Below are 18,511 nucleotides of genomic sequence, written 5' to 3'. Positions count from 1 at the left end.
TATTACGTTATATCAATAGCAAATAGCCAGGTTTTCCCAGTTTCCTGGATTCCCCCCCCCACAAACCTCATGTATTAGTTTTTAAGCATAATAAAGTTTTATCCCTCAATACGTAGATAGGGTTTTAGAAATAAGTTTTCTGATACCTACATATATAAGGCTTAATTGTAAATTGCTTTAATAAGTAGATTTAAGTAATTTTGTAAAATGTATTTAATACCAAATATAGGAATCTTGAATTTGAATTTTTTTTTTTTTTTGCGTCCACTAGCACATTCGACATTCTGCCGTCGTCGCGTATCAACGTAATTGTAATCGTCGTTCTCGTTTGTTAATTTTGAATTGAACAACAATGGCTCGCACCAAGCAGACTGCCCGCAAGTCGACCGGAGGTAAGGCGCCGCGCAAGCAGTTGGCAACGAAGGCCGCCCGCAAGAGCGCGCCGGCCACCGGTGGCGTCAAGAAGCCCCATCGCTACAGGCCCGGCACTGTCGCTCTGCGCGAGATCCGTCGCTACCAGAAGAGTACCGAGCTGCTGATCCGCAAGTTGCCGTTCCAGCGTCTCGTTCGTGAGATCGCTCAGGACTTCAAGACCGATCTCCGTTTCCAGAGCTCCGCCGTGATGGCCCTCCAGGAGGCGAGCGAGGCGTACCTGGTGGGACTGTTCGAGGACACCAATCTGTGCGCCATCCACGCGAAACGCGTTACAATTATGCCGAAAGACATACAGTTGGCGCGTAGAATTCGCGGAGAACGTGCCTAAAAAACATCTACCTATTTTGGTTTAGTTACGAGCAACGCCAGATAGAAACAAAAACAAAAGGCCCTTTTCAGGGCCGCAAAAGTATTCGGATGCGATCGATAATCAATAAATATGATTGTTGAAATTAATGTATAATGATATTTCTACGTTTTAATAGTACGTTTGGTGTGCGCCTAGTTTTACTAGTATTATTAGAGAGATGTTCTATTTTATAAATGATTGACACTCACACCTTCTGCAAGGAATACTTCCTTAATGCTAAACAAATAAGTACTTCCTACATATTATATAATTATAGATGTACATTTTTATATGTATATAATATATATATATATATATATATATATATATATATATATATATATATATATATAAAGAAATATATATATATATATATATATATATAAATAATAATATATATATATAAAGTAAAATAGATTTTTTGGTAAAGTTATTACATGTTTGAATATCATTATTATTACATTAAACGTGCTTAGCCACAATCCCCCCCCCCTTGCCCGCCTCGGACCGTGTTCGCAGCAGTTCGACAGAGAGGGGAGACCAGATGTATATAAAAACGTCAGTCCGTCTCGTTCGCATCGCATCGAAACTTTGCCTATATATAGAAGGGCGATACGTCATTCTTGTCTCGGCCCCCGCGCCGAGCAGACTACTTCACGCGCCTGTGCTCACGCTCCGCTACGCCGCCACGCTACGCCCAGTGCTACGCTACGCAGCTCCGCTACGTGTGGTACGAGTACGTATACTACGCCAAGTTCGACTGGTTACGTCGAATTCGTTCTGGCCCGCAGCTTGCTTACAGCAATTTTTGTTGTAGTAAGTGAGTTGCGTGCCATCGCGGTTGAGCTGAAGGATACCTAACGGTGACAACTAACTCGGCTAACGTTGACCCGGTGCGTTTCTCAGGCCTCCTGACCTGAGAGAAACCGGACGACCCGATCCCATTGCACTTGGGCCTTCCCAAGGGTGACGGTTCGCGGCTATAACCAGTAGGGATAGCCGCGCCTCTTCCAACCCCCGTTGCTCCCTGCCCCCGGCGGGGAGGCTTCATCAGTATGGCTCCACCAGCGGACCATCTCAACGCCCTCGCAGTCCAGATTGCGGCTTTGGTTAAAGCCGCAAATGCCAAATTCGACCAGTCGCTAGTCGATACCGTCACCTCCGTCTTCAACACTCCAAGTCAGCCCCTTGCTGACTCTCCCGCGTCTCCCGATGAGCCCTCCGCTCACAAACCCGCGTCCGAGGACATGGAGTTCTCCGACTCCGCCTCCTGCGGCCGAAAGCGGCCAGTCCAGTCCTCCTCTGAGGACTCTGACAACGGAACCGTCACTGGCTCCGTTGTCAACACCTCCCGTTGTCCCTCTGGAGAACCTTTCAAACTGGTTCAATCCAGGAAGAAGCGCCAGTCCAAGCGCTCAGCCACCACGTCGGACAACGTACTCTCCGCGGTAACCCCTGTCCCTCTAATGTCTCTCGACATTAGCTTGCCCGAGGTCTCTGTCACCTCTTCTATGAAACCAGCCACGCGCTGCACGCCTGTCCTCCCTGCTAATAAGCCCCCACCGCCTATCTTCATACGAGACAAGGCAAAGTGGACTTATGTTGCTCAGCTCTGCGCCGACAAAAAGGTGCAATACACCCGAGCCACAAACACGGGTGAAGCCATCCGCGTAGTCGTCCCGACTACGGAGGACTTCCGAGTCCTCACTCGCCTCCTCACTCATAAGAGTGTCGCTTATCACACATATGCGCTCCCGGAAGAGCGCAAAGTGAAAGCCATCCTACGTGGCGTCCCATATGAACTCCCCAGTGAGATCATCCTAGAGGACCTGACCAAACAAGGGTTCAAGGCCGAGGCTGTACACAAAATGTACAGCCGATCCGGCAGGAAATACCCATTGGCTCTGGTCATCCTCACCAATGTCCCCGAGTCGAGGGAAATCTTCAAGAGAGAGCTCATCGTATGTGGGCTCTCAAACATCCGTGTTGAAGCTCCACACAGAAGGGGCTTCCCAGGGCAGTGCCATCGCTGCCAGCTTTATGGCCACGCAGCTGCAAACTGCTCAGCCCCGCCTAGGTGCGTCAAGTGCCTAGAGCCACACACAACCAAGGAGTGCAAACGCACCCGCGATGCGGAGACTCCTCCAGCTTGCGTCCTTTGTGGGCAGGAAGGACATCCCGCGAACTACCGCGGATGTCCCCGCGCCCCTCGTCCCTCAACATCGAAGCCTGCTAAGAAGCAGCCTTCAAAACCAGGGCCACCTCCGACCACTGGCACGAACTTCCCTCAACTGAGGAAGAGGACAACCGGGCCTTTACTCTCCACTTCTTGGAGACAAGCAGCCCCGGTCTCCCAGACATCAAATGTCAATTCCCGCCCTGTACAAGTCACCCCGAGTGGCCGCAGATGGGCAACACCTACGCAACCAGACTCAGGAGTGCAAAACCCCCTGAGTTTCTTGAAGAATGGAGAATTCGATATTAAAGAATTCAACATTCTCGCCAATAAATTTAAAACAGCTAGGTCTCCACATGAGCGCCTTATTGCAATGATAGAGCACCAAGACCTGGTGAACTCTATGTATTAATGTCCCAATCGCGTAACGCTTCAACACCGAACATGGGGCGAGTGAAGCCTCAGGGCTTAACACTTGTCTCATTCAATACGCGCGGCCTGCGCACCAACCTCCCAGAGATTAAGGAATTTGTTCGCAATAAGGACATCGACCTATTGCTTATCCAAGAAACATTCCTTAAACCCGACGCTTCAAAGGGATTATCGATCCCTTCCTATTCTCTTATACACAATGGCAGAGCCGACGACCGTCGTGGCGGAGGCACAGCCATTTACTATAAGAGATCCCTTCATTGCTCGCAAATCGCTACTCCAGTGCTTACCAACATGGAAGCAACCGTCTGTCAGTTGGGCATGTCAGGTCATCCGTCTCTGATCATAGCCTCAATCTACCTCCCTACTCTCAAGATCCCTCTCCAGAGCGACCTTGAGACTCTCCTCTCTCTAGGTGACTCAGTCATCTTGTTTGGGGACTTCAACTCCAAACACACTGACTGGAAGTGCCTATCCACAAACGGGAATGGCATCAAGCTCCGCCGTCTAGTTAGGTCTATGGACTTAGACGTCCTAAGTCCCATCTCTCCAACACACTACCCGGATAACGTAGCACACTCTCCCGATATTCTAGACATCGCCTTGGTCAAGGGTGTCGCTCTTAATTTAAGGGCGATTGAACCACTCGATGACCTGGGCTCCGACCATCGTCCAGTCTCCCTCAAGCTCGGGCCCCATGCCCCCACTCCTACCACCATACACCCTAAAACCCTCACCAACTGGGAGGGTTATAGGGAGTCTCTTGCATCAACTTTTGATGCCCACAATTCACCGTATGCAATCTCGTCCAACTATTTCGATAGTACGGATAAGATTGACATCACGGTAAAAGCACTTACTCAAACAGTGCAGTCCGCTCTCCATGACAACGAGCGGGTGGTTAAGGTTAACAGCCATAAGCTCCCGCTTGATGTCATGAACCTCATTAGAGCCAAGAATGCAGCTCTCAGAAGAGCCGCCAAGTACCCAACGCCCAACTATAGGTCACGCGCTAACTTCCTCCAAAGCCAAGTTAGGTTACGTCTCTCCGAATTGAGGAATTCCAATTGGGATTCACTCATGGAGAACATATCCCCTTCACACCAGGCGTATTACAAAGTGGCGAAAGCCCTTCGTACTGACGCAATACTCCACACTCCGCCTTTGATACGCCCCGACGGCAGTACAGCTTTCGAGGACAGGGAAAAAGCGGAGTGTTTTGCTGAAAGCATTGCTTCACAATGCTCACCCAGCACTTCTTCTTTCGAACCCCTCCACGTAGCGTCGGTGGAGAATGAGGTCAGCCGTCTGAACTCAATGCCTCTCACCGACGATCCCATTCCAACTTCTGTAGAGGAGGTTAAATCTATCATCCGTGGATTAAAACCTCGCAAAGCTCCAGGAGCCGACGGTATTTCCAACCTGGCGCTCAAACACTTCCCCGAGCAGGTGATCTTCTTTCTTGTCCTTCTCTTCAACGCCTGCCTCGACCACTGCTTCTTTCCAACCGCTTGGAAAGAGGCCATAGTTATAGGGATCCCTAAACCAGGAAAACCCCTCAATATCCCCTCCAACCATCGCCCCATCAGCCTCCTCAAGGCTATGGGGAAAGTCTTTGAACGGGTTATTCTGTTCCGTATGAGAAAGCATCTCTTTCCAACGGACGGCCCTCCCTTAATAATAAACCAACAATTCGGCTTTCGTGCTAAACACTCTTGTCCTCAGCAAGTCCACCGCATTGTAGAGTACATCTACAGCGGGTTCTATCCCAAACGTAAGAAGACAATCGCTGTCTTCTTCGACGTCGCCAAGGCTTTTGACAAAGTCTGGCACGAAGGCCTAATATATAAACTCCACGCTCTAGGCCTCCCATCCCGATTAGTCCGCATAGTAGCTTCTTATCTTCACAAACGTACCTTTCGTTTCAGACACGAAGGTGTCCTCTCCTCCCCTCGCCTGCTCACGGCTGGGGTACCACAGGGCTCAGTGCTCTCACCACTTCTATACATATCGTATACCAACGATATTCCCATCCCTAGAAATGGAGTCCAACTCTCTCTTTTCGCAGACGATACCGCTCTCTACGTCCAGTCCCAACAGATTTCTTCAGTCCTCTCCAGGCTCCAACGCTCAGTTAATGAGCTAGGTGACTGGTTTAGGAAATGGCGTATTGAGGTCAACCCGGATAAAAGCTCCGCAGTCCGTTTTGATTTTAAGCGCAGACGCTTCTGCCGGGATCGACCCATTCATCTATTAGGCTCAACTATCCCCTTCAGGTCCACAACCAAGTACTTGGGTGTGACCCTCGACTCCCAATTCACCTTCAGGCCTCACGTCAAGAAGGTGACCGGAACCGCCCGCTTCTATCTGTACCGCCTAAACAGTATGTTAGGTAGGCACAGTAAAATGTCTTTTAGGAACAAGCGAACACTCTTCAAGGTTTGCATTCGACCGGTTTTGACTTACGCCGCTCCAGTTTTCGCTCATGCGAAACCCAATATTATAGACAAATTACAAACAGTTCAATCCATTTTCTGCCGTAAGGCTGTCAATGCCCACTGGTGTGTTAGAAACGCAGACCTTCACCGGTACTTAGAGCTCCCCACCATCCAACAACACCTTAAGTGCTTGTCTGAAACTTTCTTTAAGTCCTCAGACAATCACCCAAATCCCTTGATTAAGGAGGCAGCCGAGGACAATCAGACGCACTCACCTCTGTTTTGTGATCATCCTTCTGATCTGACTAGTCCCAATTAGATAGCACCCTCTGTGCAATATCCCAGCGGAAACTCCATAGGGAGTGCCGCTTGCGCCTCTCTCTCCCCATGAGAAGGTCGCCTTCGATGAAGGCTTAGAGGGCACCTGCCCAAAGCCAACTGCAGGTGGTGTTTAGTGGGTAGGCACCTAGGTTTCACGTGAGTCCCACATAACATGCATGAGCATTCACCACCTCCCTCCCGTCGTTATCCCGGAGGGTAGCCCATTCCCTTGCTTGGGCGCAAAAAAAAAAAAAAAAAAAAAAAAAAAAAAAAAAAAAAAAAAAAAAAAAAAAAAAAAAAAAAAAAAAAAAAAAAAAAGCGCGCGGAGCGCTGTCTGATTTCTGAACAAGTAGTTGAACATTCAAGATGACTGGTCGCGGCAAGGGAGGCAAAGGTCTGGGGAAAGGTGGAGCGAAACGCCACAGGAAGGTGCTGCGTGATAACATCCAGGGTATCACGAAACCCGCGATCCGTCGTTTGGCGCGCAGGGGTGGAGTGAAACGTATATCCGGTCTCATCTACGAGGAGACCCGGGGCGTTCTCAAGGTGTTCCTCGAGAACGTGATCCGCGACGCCGTCACGTACACCGAGCACGCGAAGAGGAAGACTGTCACCGCCATGGATGTCGTGTACGCCCTGAAGAGACAGGGACGCACCCTCTACGGATTCGGTGGCTAGTCGCGCAATCGCGCTGATTGTTTGTTAACGTGACGTGACGACAAACAAATTAAAAAAGCCCTTTTCAGGGCCGCATTAGATTCGATTTTGATGATTTGAGGTCACGTGACTCTCTATTATAATATTTTCTACGAGAATATTTTTACGTTCATTCTATAATATTATTATAGTAATAATTAAACATACATACATACATACATACATACATACATACATACATACATACCCACACACACCACACATATTATATACTACCCAAAATCTTCGTCTGTCAAGTCGGACATAACGATAATATGAACAAGTTTATTATACAGATGACAACATACATACGGTCCACTTATAAGGTTTATTATTATGCTCAAGATATGCACCTCGAGCTTTTGTTCTACTATAATATACCTACTTATTAAGTTTAATTTGAGATCAGGTACCTGATCTATATAGAGTTGTACAAAATCCATTGCTCACATCGCGATATTATTAGGTACTGTGCTGTTTTTGTCGTATGTAGCTAGCTAGCGTAGTAGAGATCTAAAATGTCGAAAAGGACTCAATTAGTCATTATAAAATTTTGCTTTGTGAATAGTGCGTTGTTATGATAATATTTTATTGGTCTCGGCTACAACAACAACCGGGATCGAGGCAGTGTGAGAGTCTAGAAAGATGGACTCGCGGGAGTGTTGTGTTTTACACGTCGTCACTTTCCACCCTCGTAATAGTGTCGAATTATTGTATTATCATAAAGACGAATACTATTCATCGAACAGCGGGACTGTCTCTTTTGATAACAAAATTCATTCGATTGATTATTGTTCGTTTTATTCGAAAAAAATCACTTTTAAACTGAACACCCAGCACAGCCGTCGAGATGCACGCGATTTATTTTGACATAAAACGAATAAACTTGCTCGTATCGACGCCTAGAGCATTCTGGCGGGTTAGCGTATTCATGAGGTGTCTATCTGTATGTCATGTGTGTTATAATTTCATACCATATGAATATTATTTAAGATTTATCGGAGGCCTTCTAGTGAAAAGTAGACCGAGCGTTTGCGAGAAAACGCAACTCTTCGCGGTTGCTGTCCACACGGCATAGGTCGGAGCGACAACGAATGACGTTTACTCGAACACGGTTTAGGACTGTACTAAAGTATTACTTACTTATTTTTGTGCGTACGTGTGTGTTTTATTGTTATATAAAAAAAATGGCAGATACGGCAGTAGCAACAGAATCACCCGCGCCCGCAACACCTGCGAAGAAAGCACCAAAATCGGCAGGCGCCGGCGCGAAGAAACCCAAGGCGAAACCGACACACCCCAAGACTTCCGAGATGGTGACGTCCGCGATTAAGGAGCTCAAGGAGCGTAGCGGTTCCTCGCTGCAGGCGATCAAAAAGTACATCTCGGCTACCTACAAGGTGGACGCCGAGAAGTTGGCACCTTTCATAAGAAAGTATCTAAAGAGCGCCGTCGAAACCGGTGCCTTGATACAGACCAAGGGCAAGGGCGCGTCCGGTTCGTTCAAGTTGGAATCGAAGAAGGCACCCGCCGCGAAGAAACCTTCGAGCGGTAAGGCGCCGAGCGCCGCGGCCGCCAAGAGCAAGGCGAAGTCGGCCTCCTCGAAGAGGGCCGCGTCCGCTTCGGCCGGCGGCAGGACCAAGAAGGTGGCCTCCGATTCGTCGCCCACGAAGAGCGGCAAGGGTGGCGCCCCGGCAACCCCCAAGGAGAAGAAGGCGGCGGCGGCCGCAAAAAAGAAGCCCGCGTCCGCGAAGAAGCCGGCGGCGAGAGGTGGAAAGGGCTCCGCGGCCGCGGCCGCCGCACCCAAAGCGAAGAGGAGTGCCAAACCGCCCACAAAGAAACCTAAAGCGCCCAAACCTAAGAAGGCGTCCGCCGCTACGCCCAAATCGAAGGCCCAGGCCTCGAAGAAGGCGTCGGGCGCGTCCAAGAAGTGAGTCACGCTATATGATTATAAAAAGTTATACAGTGTCACACTGCGAAGACTACGAGGCGCATCGAGACGCGAGGGACGGAGGGGGATCGCTTCGCGAACGCCAAAATGCCCTTTTCAGGGCTAACAATATCTATCTTCCTTAATCTCAGTTCTGTTCACCTGCATTACAACTAGGTGTACAGTACTACTACGTAATTTCTACGAAATATTATCGTTGTAAACAAGTACTGCATAATAATATTGAAAGAAAAAAAAAATAAAAAAATAAATAAAAATAAATAAATAAATATATATATATATATATATATATATATCATATACCCTATAATATATAACAATAAAAAGTGAGTACATGAAATACAGTAATAATAAGAATATAAAATATGAAAATATTCCCGGACTGCGCAATTTATTTTTCGAAGGTCACCAACATTAAAATTAGGTCTAAAAATACGTATATACATACATACATACATACACACACACACACACATATTATACAGTAAATAATGTAGGTGTTATTTCATTTTACTTAAAACGTAATATTAAAATTTTACAACGATTACAATATTATGCCTATTTTGAGCGAGCAGCTAAGTATTCAACAGTATAAAAATATATATATATATATATATATATATATTTTTTTTTTCACCAACTAACTGAGATAAACACACGAAAATATACGAAAGAATATTATTTTCCTATCTCATTCATTAACAAATTAATATTACCATGTCGCAATATTATCATACACAATTACGCCTATTTTGAGTACCTAAATACTTCCCGAACTGCGCAATTTGTTTTTCGAAGGTCACACTCGCTCTAAGCTGAGCCGACATAGTTAGGTATATTTTATTTTTTTATTTTTGTGCACGCGCGAACGTACCTATTTTGTTGTATGATCTGAAATGGCGATCGATATTGTTATTTTATTGAATAATAACCTATCTATGGAATTTTTTTTTTTTTTTTTTTTTTTTTTTTTTAGTAATCTCTAGTGGCAGATTATGCAAGTACCTAATAGTAATTATCATAATAATATAGCATATAAATTATGAAATTAGAGATCGATTATGCTGTTGTAAAGCGTAAGCGTAACCTACTGATATAAATTGCTAGGTAGGTAATCAATTGAATTGAAATAAATAAACGAACGACCTATCTTAAGAATGTGAAACAATATCTATAAGTAATGATATAAATACCTTCAATAGGTAGGTATTCGATGTCGACCCACTCGATCACTGTGAACCTAGTCATAGCGATCATCTATTCACAAGAACTGATCGACGACCACTATCACTATCACTATCAACCATCACCACGCATACGACACCACCATCACACCGCACAACACCACACCACACCACACCCACGCCGCGACATAAAAAACACCACCCCGTCTGACCCAAATAATCATCGTCATCGACTGCCTCTCTCACGAACCACCCCCACCGCCACCCGCACCACGCCATTTTTTTCTTCTTCTTCTCTCCCTCTCTCTCTCTCTCTCTCTCTCTGCAAATCCACTATTATTGCTATGCAGGATCTCTCTCAATCCTATGTAATCATGATCACCATTCCTTCATCCATTCTTCCCGCTCCGCCCGACTGCCCGACTCCTGCGATTCCGTCCGTCCGTCCGTCCCCACCCCGCCACACCCCACCCCACCTCACGTGCGAGTACAGCGGCGTGCCTATAAATATGAGTCGCGACTGCGAGCGTCGTTTTTACTGATTCGTGAGTCGTGACTGTGCTCGAACGAATATTATATTCGTTCGTTCGTTCATTTCAGTTCATCAAATCTAATAAACAATGTCTGGTCGCGGCAAGGGCGGTAAAGTGAAAGAGAGTTCGATTCAGGCAGGCAACGCGAGCACACGTGCCGCGTTATCTGTCCTCCTTCGAATATTTTATTACCTGCGTTATCGCACTATCTGCTCAGGCCACCTGGGCTAGCTATTGTTATCGCGCGCCATTGTTCGGGACTCTTTGAGTCTCGCACCTGTTACGTTCCTTCGCGGAACGTAGCTCAGTTATTATAAGTGTTAATTACCCGGTTTTACGATCGTGTTAGTTAGCACCTGTGCTGTGTTTAGCGATTCTGCACGCTAATCGTGTGTGTTGTGAGTGTTGCAGATCGTGCCGTGTGTGTCTTCTCCGTGGGGGCCTGCACAGCGTACATCGGGGTTCCGGCCCAGCCAGTCTACATCCAGCAAAGCTAAGTCTTAGGCTTAATTATTATTATTAATTTCTTTTAATTTTTGTATATTTCATTATTATTAATAGTATTTTATTAATGTGCAAGTGTACAACAAAAGTATAGTTGTCCACTTTATCAAGTCCCAATTAGATAGCACCCTCTGTGCAATATCCCAGCGGAAACTCCATAGGGAGTGCCGCTTGCGCCTCTCTCTCCCCATGAGAAGGTCGCCTTCGATGAAGGCTTAGAGGGCACCTGCCCAAAGCCAACTGCAGGTGGTGTTTAGTGGGTAGGCACCTAGGTTTCACGTGAGTCCCACATAACCAACGCAGACTTAGGCTGCGTTGGTATGCATGAGCATTCACCACCTCCCTCCCGTCGTTATCCCGGAGGGTAGCCCATTCCCTTGCTCGGGCGCAAAAAAAAAAAAAAGAAAAACTCTCTCAACTAGTAACAAGCGTCTTCTATACCAGTCGTACATACGCCCGGTCATGACATACGCAAGTCCGGTATGGATTAACACAAATCAAAACAATTATCGTAAACTACAAACTGTGCAAAATAGACCCCTTAAAACCATCTACCGGACCCACCCGCGTACAAATCTTAAACGACTTCATGTAAAGAAAAACATCCCAACACTAGAACAACACATACAAGAGATATCTCATAACTTCTACAGAGGGCTACGCCGACTGAAGGACGGAATAAACCCCGCCCTCCGGTCGACTTGTAGTCGTAAGTCACTCACAGAGTATTGCCTCAGCATAAAACGTTATAAACATGCATTACCACATCACAACTGGTTAGAGCTCACAGAACACTAGCGTATAGACAAACACACACTCACGCACACAGAGTTCTAGCTAGGTCTGAATAAATGTAAAACCAATATATTGTAAATTGGTTTAGTTATAAGAATTAAATAACGGCGAAAACTGGCCTCCTATTCCCTCTCCCTCCTTCCCTTTCCCAAGAACCCCCCCCCCTTCCCCCCCCTCTTATATTTATGTTATATATGTATGTATACATATCTATGTATTTATTTACCTTAGTTTTTAAGTTAGTTTTAAGTTCTAGTCATTAGTCTTAAGTTAGGTTAAGTGATAGGTTACGATTAATATTACGTTATATCAATAGCAAATAGCCAGGTTTTCCCAGTTTCCTGGATTCCCCCCCCCACAAACCTCATGTATTAGTTTTTAAGCATAATAAAGTTTTATCCCTCAATACGTAGATAGGGTTTTAGAAATAAGTTTTCTGATACCTACATATATAAGGCTTAATTGTAAATTGCTTTAATAAGTAGATTTAAGTAATTTTGTAAAATGTATTTAATACCAAATATAGGAATCTTGAATTTGAATTTTTTTTTTTTTTTTGCGTCCACTAGCACATTCGACATTCTGCCGTCGTCGCGTATCAACGTAATTGTAATCGTCGTTCTCGTTTGTTAATTTTGAATTGAACAACAATGGCTCGCACCAAGCAGACTGCCCGCAAGTCGACCGGAGGTAAGGCGCCGCGCAAGCAGTTGGCAACGAAGGCCGCCCGCAAGAGCGCGCCGGCCACCGGTGGCGTCAAGAAGCCCCATCGCTACAGGCCCGGCACTGTCGCTCTGCGCGAGATCCGTCGCTACCAGAAGAGTACCGAGCTGCTGATCCGCAAGTTGCCGTTCCAGCGTCTCGTTCGTGAGATCGCTCAGGACTTCAAGACCGATCTCCGTTTCCAGAGCTCCGCCGTGATGGCCCTCCAGGAGGCGAGCGAGGCGTACCTGGTGGGACTGTTCGAGGACACCAATCTGTGCGCCATCCACGCGAAACGCGTTACAATTATGCCGAAAGACATACAGTTGGCGCGTAGAATTCGCGGAGAACGTGCCTAAAAAACATCTACCTATTTTGGTTTAGTTACGAGCAACGCCAGATAGAAACAAAAACAAAAGGCCCTTTTCAGGGCCGCAAAAGTATTCGGATGCGATCGATAATCAATAAATATGATTGTTGAAATTAATGTATAATGATATTTCTACGTTTTAATAGTACGTTTGGTGTGCGCCTAGTTTTACTAGTATTATTAGAGAGATGTTCTATTTTATAAATGATTGACACTCACACCTTCTGCAAGGAATACTTCCTTAATGCTAAACAAATAAGTACTTCCTACATATTATATAATTATAGATGTACATTTTTATATGTATATAATATATATATACATATATATATATATATAAAAAGTAAAATAGATTTTTTGGTAAAGTTATTACATGTTTGAATATCATTATTATTACATTAAACGTGCTTAGCCACAATCCCCCCCCCCTCCTTGCCCGCCTCGGACCGTGTTCGCAGCAGTTCGACAGAGAGGGGAGACCAGATGTATATAAAAACGTCAGTCCGTCTCGTTCGCATCGCATCGAAACTTTGCCTATATATAGAAGGGCGATTGCGCGCGGAGCACAACCATTTAACATGGTTCTCGTAGTCCTCGACCTCACGCAAGAGGGAAAGGAAATCTTCAATATAAAATCGGTTTGTTCCCTTCAGGGCATCCGTACCGAAGCTCCTCGCAACCGCGGGGGGCCCGGTCAGTGCCACAGATGCCAATTATACGGGCACTCAGCACGAAATTGCGAACACACCCCGAGGTGTGTGAAGTGCCTCGGGAAACACGGCACGCCAGAGTGCCCTCGACCAGCGCAATGCGCGGAGCCCCCGGCCTGCGTCTTGTGCGGGGAGAAGGGGCACCCCGCGAGCTATCGCGGGTGTCCCAAGGCACCCAAACACAAGCGTCACCCAGGGCGCCGCCAGCCGCAAGGCAGAGCAGAGAAGGTGGAGTTCACTCCAACCTTCAAACCTGCGCCGCCTCCGACGGTAAACGCCTGGGCGAGGTCTCCTCCGGCTGCCAACGCTGCCACAGAGGCCACTCTCGCGGCCCCCGCGCCCCTCCGGCCTCCGCTAGCGTCCCGCCCGGCGGCGTCGGTCCCACGACCGAGGCCACTGGCGCCCGCGTCCGCGGCAACAGGTAGCAAAGGCGGCAGCACCTTTGCGTTCATGTTCGAACTGTCAGAGATGTTCGACATTGACGAAATAACAGCCCTGGCCAGCAGGCTCGATGCTGTCCGGGAAGACCCGCCGTCGCTCCTGCAAGTTATGGCAGACAACGGCAAAATATTCCGTGCCCTCACCGATATAGGGCTAAAGTATAAAAACAACATTCGCGATGCCTAATTACGTAAGCGGACGGGTCAAACCACATACGCTCCGTATAGCGTATTTTAACGCCCAAGGCCTTAAGCCTCAACTAGACTTGGTGAAGGAGTTCGCTCACGAACATCAATTAGACCTATTCTTAGTGCAAGAGACATTTTTAAAACCACGTATACGCGATCCGCGTATCGCTAATTATAACTTAGTTAGGAATGATCGCACCACCCGTATGGGCGGCACCCTCATTTATTTTAAAAGGTCTCTACACTGTATACCTATAGATCCTCCGGTCCTCACTAACATCGAGGCCTCTGCCATCCGGGTCAGTATGGGGAATCACCAGCCGATCACTGTTATTTCAGCTTATCTTCCGCCGAACAAACAAATATTAGACACAGATATAGAAGCATTACTCGGCCACGGGGCCGCAGTCATAGTGGGCGGCGATCTTAACGCCAAACACTCTAGCTGGAACAGTAGAGCCACAAATAGAAACGGAATTTTATTAGACTCTCTCACAGACACGCGGAACTTTTCAGTAATAGCACCCGACGAACCAACACGTTATCCGGATAACGTCGCGCACCGACCCGACATTCTAGACGTTGCGTTACTTAAAAACGTAACGCTCAATGTAAATTCAATCGAGGTTTTTCACGAATTAGAGTCAGACCACCGGCCCGTCGTCCTAAATCTAGGCCCACCGGTTAACTTTCAACCACCGACGAAAACAGTGATCGACTGGCAACGGCTGGAAAAGGATCTCGAGTCTATCAAGTCCGACGACCTTGACCGTATACCGGACGTCATCGACTCGGTCGACACGGCTCACAGTGCTATCTCTCATGTGACGTCACACATACAGAGTAGGATCAAGGCCTGCTCCAGGCAGGTTCCGACGATGCAACCGCATCGCCTAAACCTGCCTCCAGAGGTCAGGAACTTACTCACACAGAAGCACAGAGCCACTAGACTTTACGACAGGTATCCGTCGGTCGAGAATAGGCGCCACCTCCGCTACCTACAGCGGGTGGTACGGGAACGTATCGCGGAACTCCGCGGCGAACGTTGGGACCGCTTGCTCGGCAACCTTAAGCCATCACATGTGGCTTTCTGGAAGCTGCCTCGCGCGTTCAAACAGGAGCCGCCCACTGTCATGCCTCCTTTGGACAGACCGGGACTGCAGCCGGCGCTCGATGACGATGAGAAGGCTGAATGCCTCGCCGATAGTCTCGAGAGTCAGTGCTCTCCAAATGCAGCAGCCGACCCGACACACGTTGACGAAGTTGATCGTGAAGTTGAACGTCGCTCCGCTCTGAGCCCTTCAGGCGACGTAATAAAACCCACCTCTTACGAAGAGGTGAAACTAATCATTAAGGAGCTTCACTCCAAGAAGGCCCCGGGGCCCGACACTATAAACAATAGGGTTCTTAAAATCCTACCCTCGACCCTTATTACTTTATTGGTTACCATTTTTAATATTCTATTGTCTAATAGCGCGTTCCCCGAACAATGGAAGGATTCCATTGTTATCGGTATCCCAAAACCCAATAAACCTAAAGCTAATCCGAGTAGCTATAGGCCTATTAGTTTAATTAACTCGATCGGGAAACTTTACGAAAGATTAATTCTCGCGCGTCTTAATCATTACATCGCGGAGCTTAACCTGATACCCGACATACAGTTCGGATTCAGAACCGCTCACTCGTGTCCCCAGCAGGCTCACCGACTCACCGAGTACATTCTCATACGGCGTCAATTTCACGCTACCACGGCAGCCGTGTTTTTCGATGTCGCGAAGGCCTTCGACAAGGTATGGCACAACGGCTTAGTATTCAAGCTGTATCAACTGGGAGTGCCAGACAGGCTCGTGCGCATCATTCGAGCCTACCTTACCGATCGCTCCTTCCGATATCGAGGAGAGGGCACCCTATCCTCACCCAGACCCATCAGGTCTGGCGTGCCACAGGGCTCGGTCCTCTCTCCCACTCTTTTCTCGCTCTTCACGAGCGACATTCCCAAGTTTCCGAGTGTCCAGCTCGCTCAGTACGCTGACGACACGGCACTCTACTTCGGCTCCATCCGCTCAACTTTGAGCAAGAACATTAAAGTGCTTCATGCCGCCGTCGATGAACTAGGCAACTGGTTCAGAAAATGGCGGATTGAAGTGAACCCCACCAAGAGTGCAGCGGTACTCTTCGGTAACACGAATAGCATCCGCGCTAAAAAACAACCGACCGACGTTATTAAACTGTATGAAACACGTCTCGTTCAACAGCAATATGAACTTCAAGAAACATATCGATACGGTATGCAATAGAGCCCGATTTGTCCTCAGTCGCCTTTATCCACTTGTGTGTGGGCGAAGCAAACTTCCGCTCAAACACAAAGTGACGCTGTACAAAACCATCGTACGGCCCATACTGTCATACGCAAGCGTCGTTTTCGCGCACACCCGACCGAGCTACTTACGTCGTTTGCAAGTAGTTCAAAATAAATTCACGCGCATGGCAACCGGAGCCCCGTGGTTCATCCGAAACGTTGACCTTCACCGCGACCTAGAGCTTCCGTCAATAGCTCAACACTTTAAAGAGATCTCGCGACGCTTCTTTGACAAGGCGCCGAACCATCCCAACATCTTGGTTAGAAAGGCATGCGGGTACACCCCCCTTCACCATAGTCTCAACCCAATAAGACGTCCCAGACACGTAACGGTAAACCCGGATGACGACATCACCATCGCGAACGCGACACCCACACAAACACCGACACAGACACGCACACACCGCCTTCGCAGGCGTAGGCGCGGTCAACCACCGCAAACCACTGGCACTCGTCACTCTGACGATGGCCAGCGGCCCGCACCCTAGATACACCACACATTGTTTTGATACCCGACGAGACGTTAGTCCTCGTCCTGTAATCGCTTCACTACACTCACTCACACACGGACTGACTGACGGACTGACATACACCACTTACACAATCACAAACACACTCCACAAACAGACACAAACACAAACATACATGCACACAAACATTTACACTACGTACATACATACAAACACACATACATGCAATCATAAACACATACATACACACTTACATACATTACACAAAACATCACCACACTCGCCGGCGAGTGTGCTCTTATCACCTTTTCATCTTACATCTTCATTTCATCTTCATTTTCATTCTCTCTCCTTCCCACAAGCACACAGCCGGTCTGAGGTTCGAGTCTCCTTAGGAGACGCCCCGCGACTGTTGTTGCGTAGTCTTTGCGGCCTCCACGGCCCACGTCCTACTTCGCTGTGAAAGCCAGAGCTGCTAACAGCACAGAGGAGGTTTTAGTCGGTATGGGGTGTCCGCTTACGCGGACACTCGAGTCCGACATATTACGCCCCGTTCCGGGGCGTAAATACGTAACAGTATTTCCTCCTCTCAAAAAAAAAAAAAAAAAAGACACCAGACTGGGTAGAGGTAGAGTTCGATTCAGGCAGGCGACGCGAGCACACGTGCCGCGTTATCTGTCCTCCTTCGTATATTTTATTACCTGCGTTATCGCACTATCTGCTCAGGCCACCTGGGCTAGCTATTGTTATCGCGCGCCATTGTTCGGGACTCTTTGAGTCTCGCACCTGTTACGTTCCTTCGCGGAACGTAGCTAAGTTATAATAAGTGTTAATTACCCGGTATTACGATCGTGTTAGTTAGCACCTGTGCTGTGTTTAGCGATTCTGCACGCTAATCGTGTGTGTTGTGAGTGTTGCAGATCGTGCCGTGTGTGTCTTCTCCGTGGGGGCCTGCACAGCGTACATCGGGGTTCCGGCCCAGCCAGTCTACATCCAGCAAAGCTAAGTTTTAGGCTTAATTATTATTATTAATTTCTTTTAATTTTTGTATATTTCATTATTATTAATAGTATTTTATTAATGTGCAAGTGTACAACAAAAGTATAGTTGTCCACTTTATCATTATATTCCCCCTCTGCCTGACTCGGGCAGCGGGGGTTGTCACCCGCTTAACTTATTAACAACAACCATGGCTTCACCAATGGTTGCCGACGAGGGCCTTCTAAGCGCCCTGCTAGACAAGTTATTTACGGAGAAGATCGCTCCGTTAATAAAGGAAACGATAGATATGCAGACAGCGAAATCCAAATCTAAAAACTATAAATCGTCATCTGACGTTTCGAGTTCCGACGGGGAATCCGAAATGGAGATAGGCAATGCGTCCGACGCAAGCTCCGTGGCCTCGGTCAAACCGAGGAAAGTGATCACCCGATCAGCCCGTCCGCCTGTCCTTCAGG

The 18,511-nt window shown here is 47.4% G+C and overlaps 4 protein-coding genes across 4 annotated transcripts; all 4 read left to right on the top strand.

The window, feature by feature from the left end:
* The first annotated feature begins 303 nt into the window (after positions 1-303).
* Positions 304-891, top strand: LOC126964895 (histone H3). Its single transcript, XM_050808211.1, has one exon. The coding sequence runs from the start codon at positions 353-355 to the stop codon at positions 761-763; it is 411 nt and encodes a 136-aa protein (XP_050664168.1). The 5' UTR covers positions 304-352; the 3' UTR covers positions 764-891.
* A 5,600-nt stretch (positions 892-6,491) lies between these two features.
* Positions 6,492-6,882, top strand: LOC126964910 (histone H4). Its single transcript, XM_050808226.1, has one exon. The coding sequence runs from the start codon at positions 6,518-6,520 to the stop codon at positions 6,827-6,829; it is 312 nt and encodes a 103-aa protein (XP_050664183.1). The 5' UTR covers positions 6,492-6,517; the 3' UTR covers positions 6,830-6,882.
* A 1,152-nt stretch (positions 6,883-8,034) lies between these two features.
* Positions 8,035-9,073, top strand: LOC126964892 (histone H1B-like). Its single transcript, XM_050808208.1, has one exon. The coding sequence runs from the start codon at positions 8,035-8,037 to the stop codon at positions 8,779-8,781; it is 747 nt and encodes a 248-aa protein (XP_050664165.1). The 3' UTR covers positions 8,782-9,073.
* A 3,340-nt stretch (positions 9,074-12,413) lies between these two features.
* LOC126964894 (histone H3) lies at positions 12,414-13,003 on the top strand. The gene has a single exon (XM_050808210.1). The coding sequence runs from the start codon at positions 12,465-12,467 to the stop codon at positions 12,873-12,875; it is 411 nt and encodes a 136-aa protein (XP_050664167.1). The 5' UTR covers positions 12,414-12,464; the 3' UTR covers positions 12,876-13,003.
* Positions 13,004-18,511: the final 5,508 nt, after the last annotated feature.

Source organism: Leptidea sinapis, chromosome 6, assembly GCF_905404315.1.
Source record: "Leptidea sinapis chromosome 6, ilLepSina1.1, whole genome shotgun sequence".
NCBI classification, from domain to species: domain Eukaryota; kingdom Metazoa; phylum Arthropoda; class Insecta; order Lepidoptera; family Pieridae; genus Leptidea; species Leptidea sinapis.
Note: the sequence above shows the minus strand (reverse complement) of the source record. Positions and strands in the feature narration are given on the sequence as shown.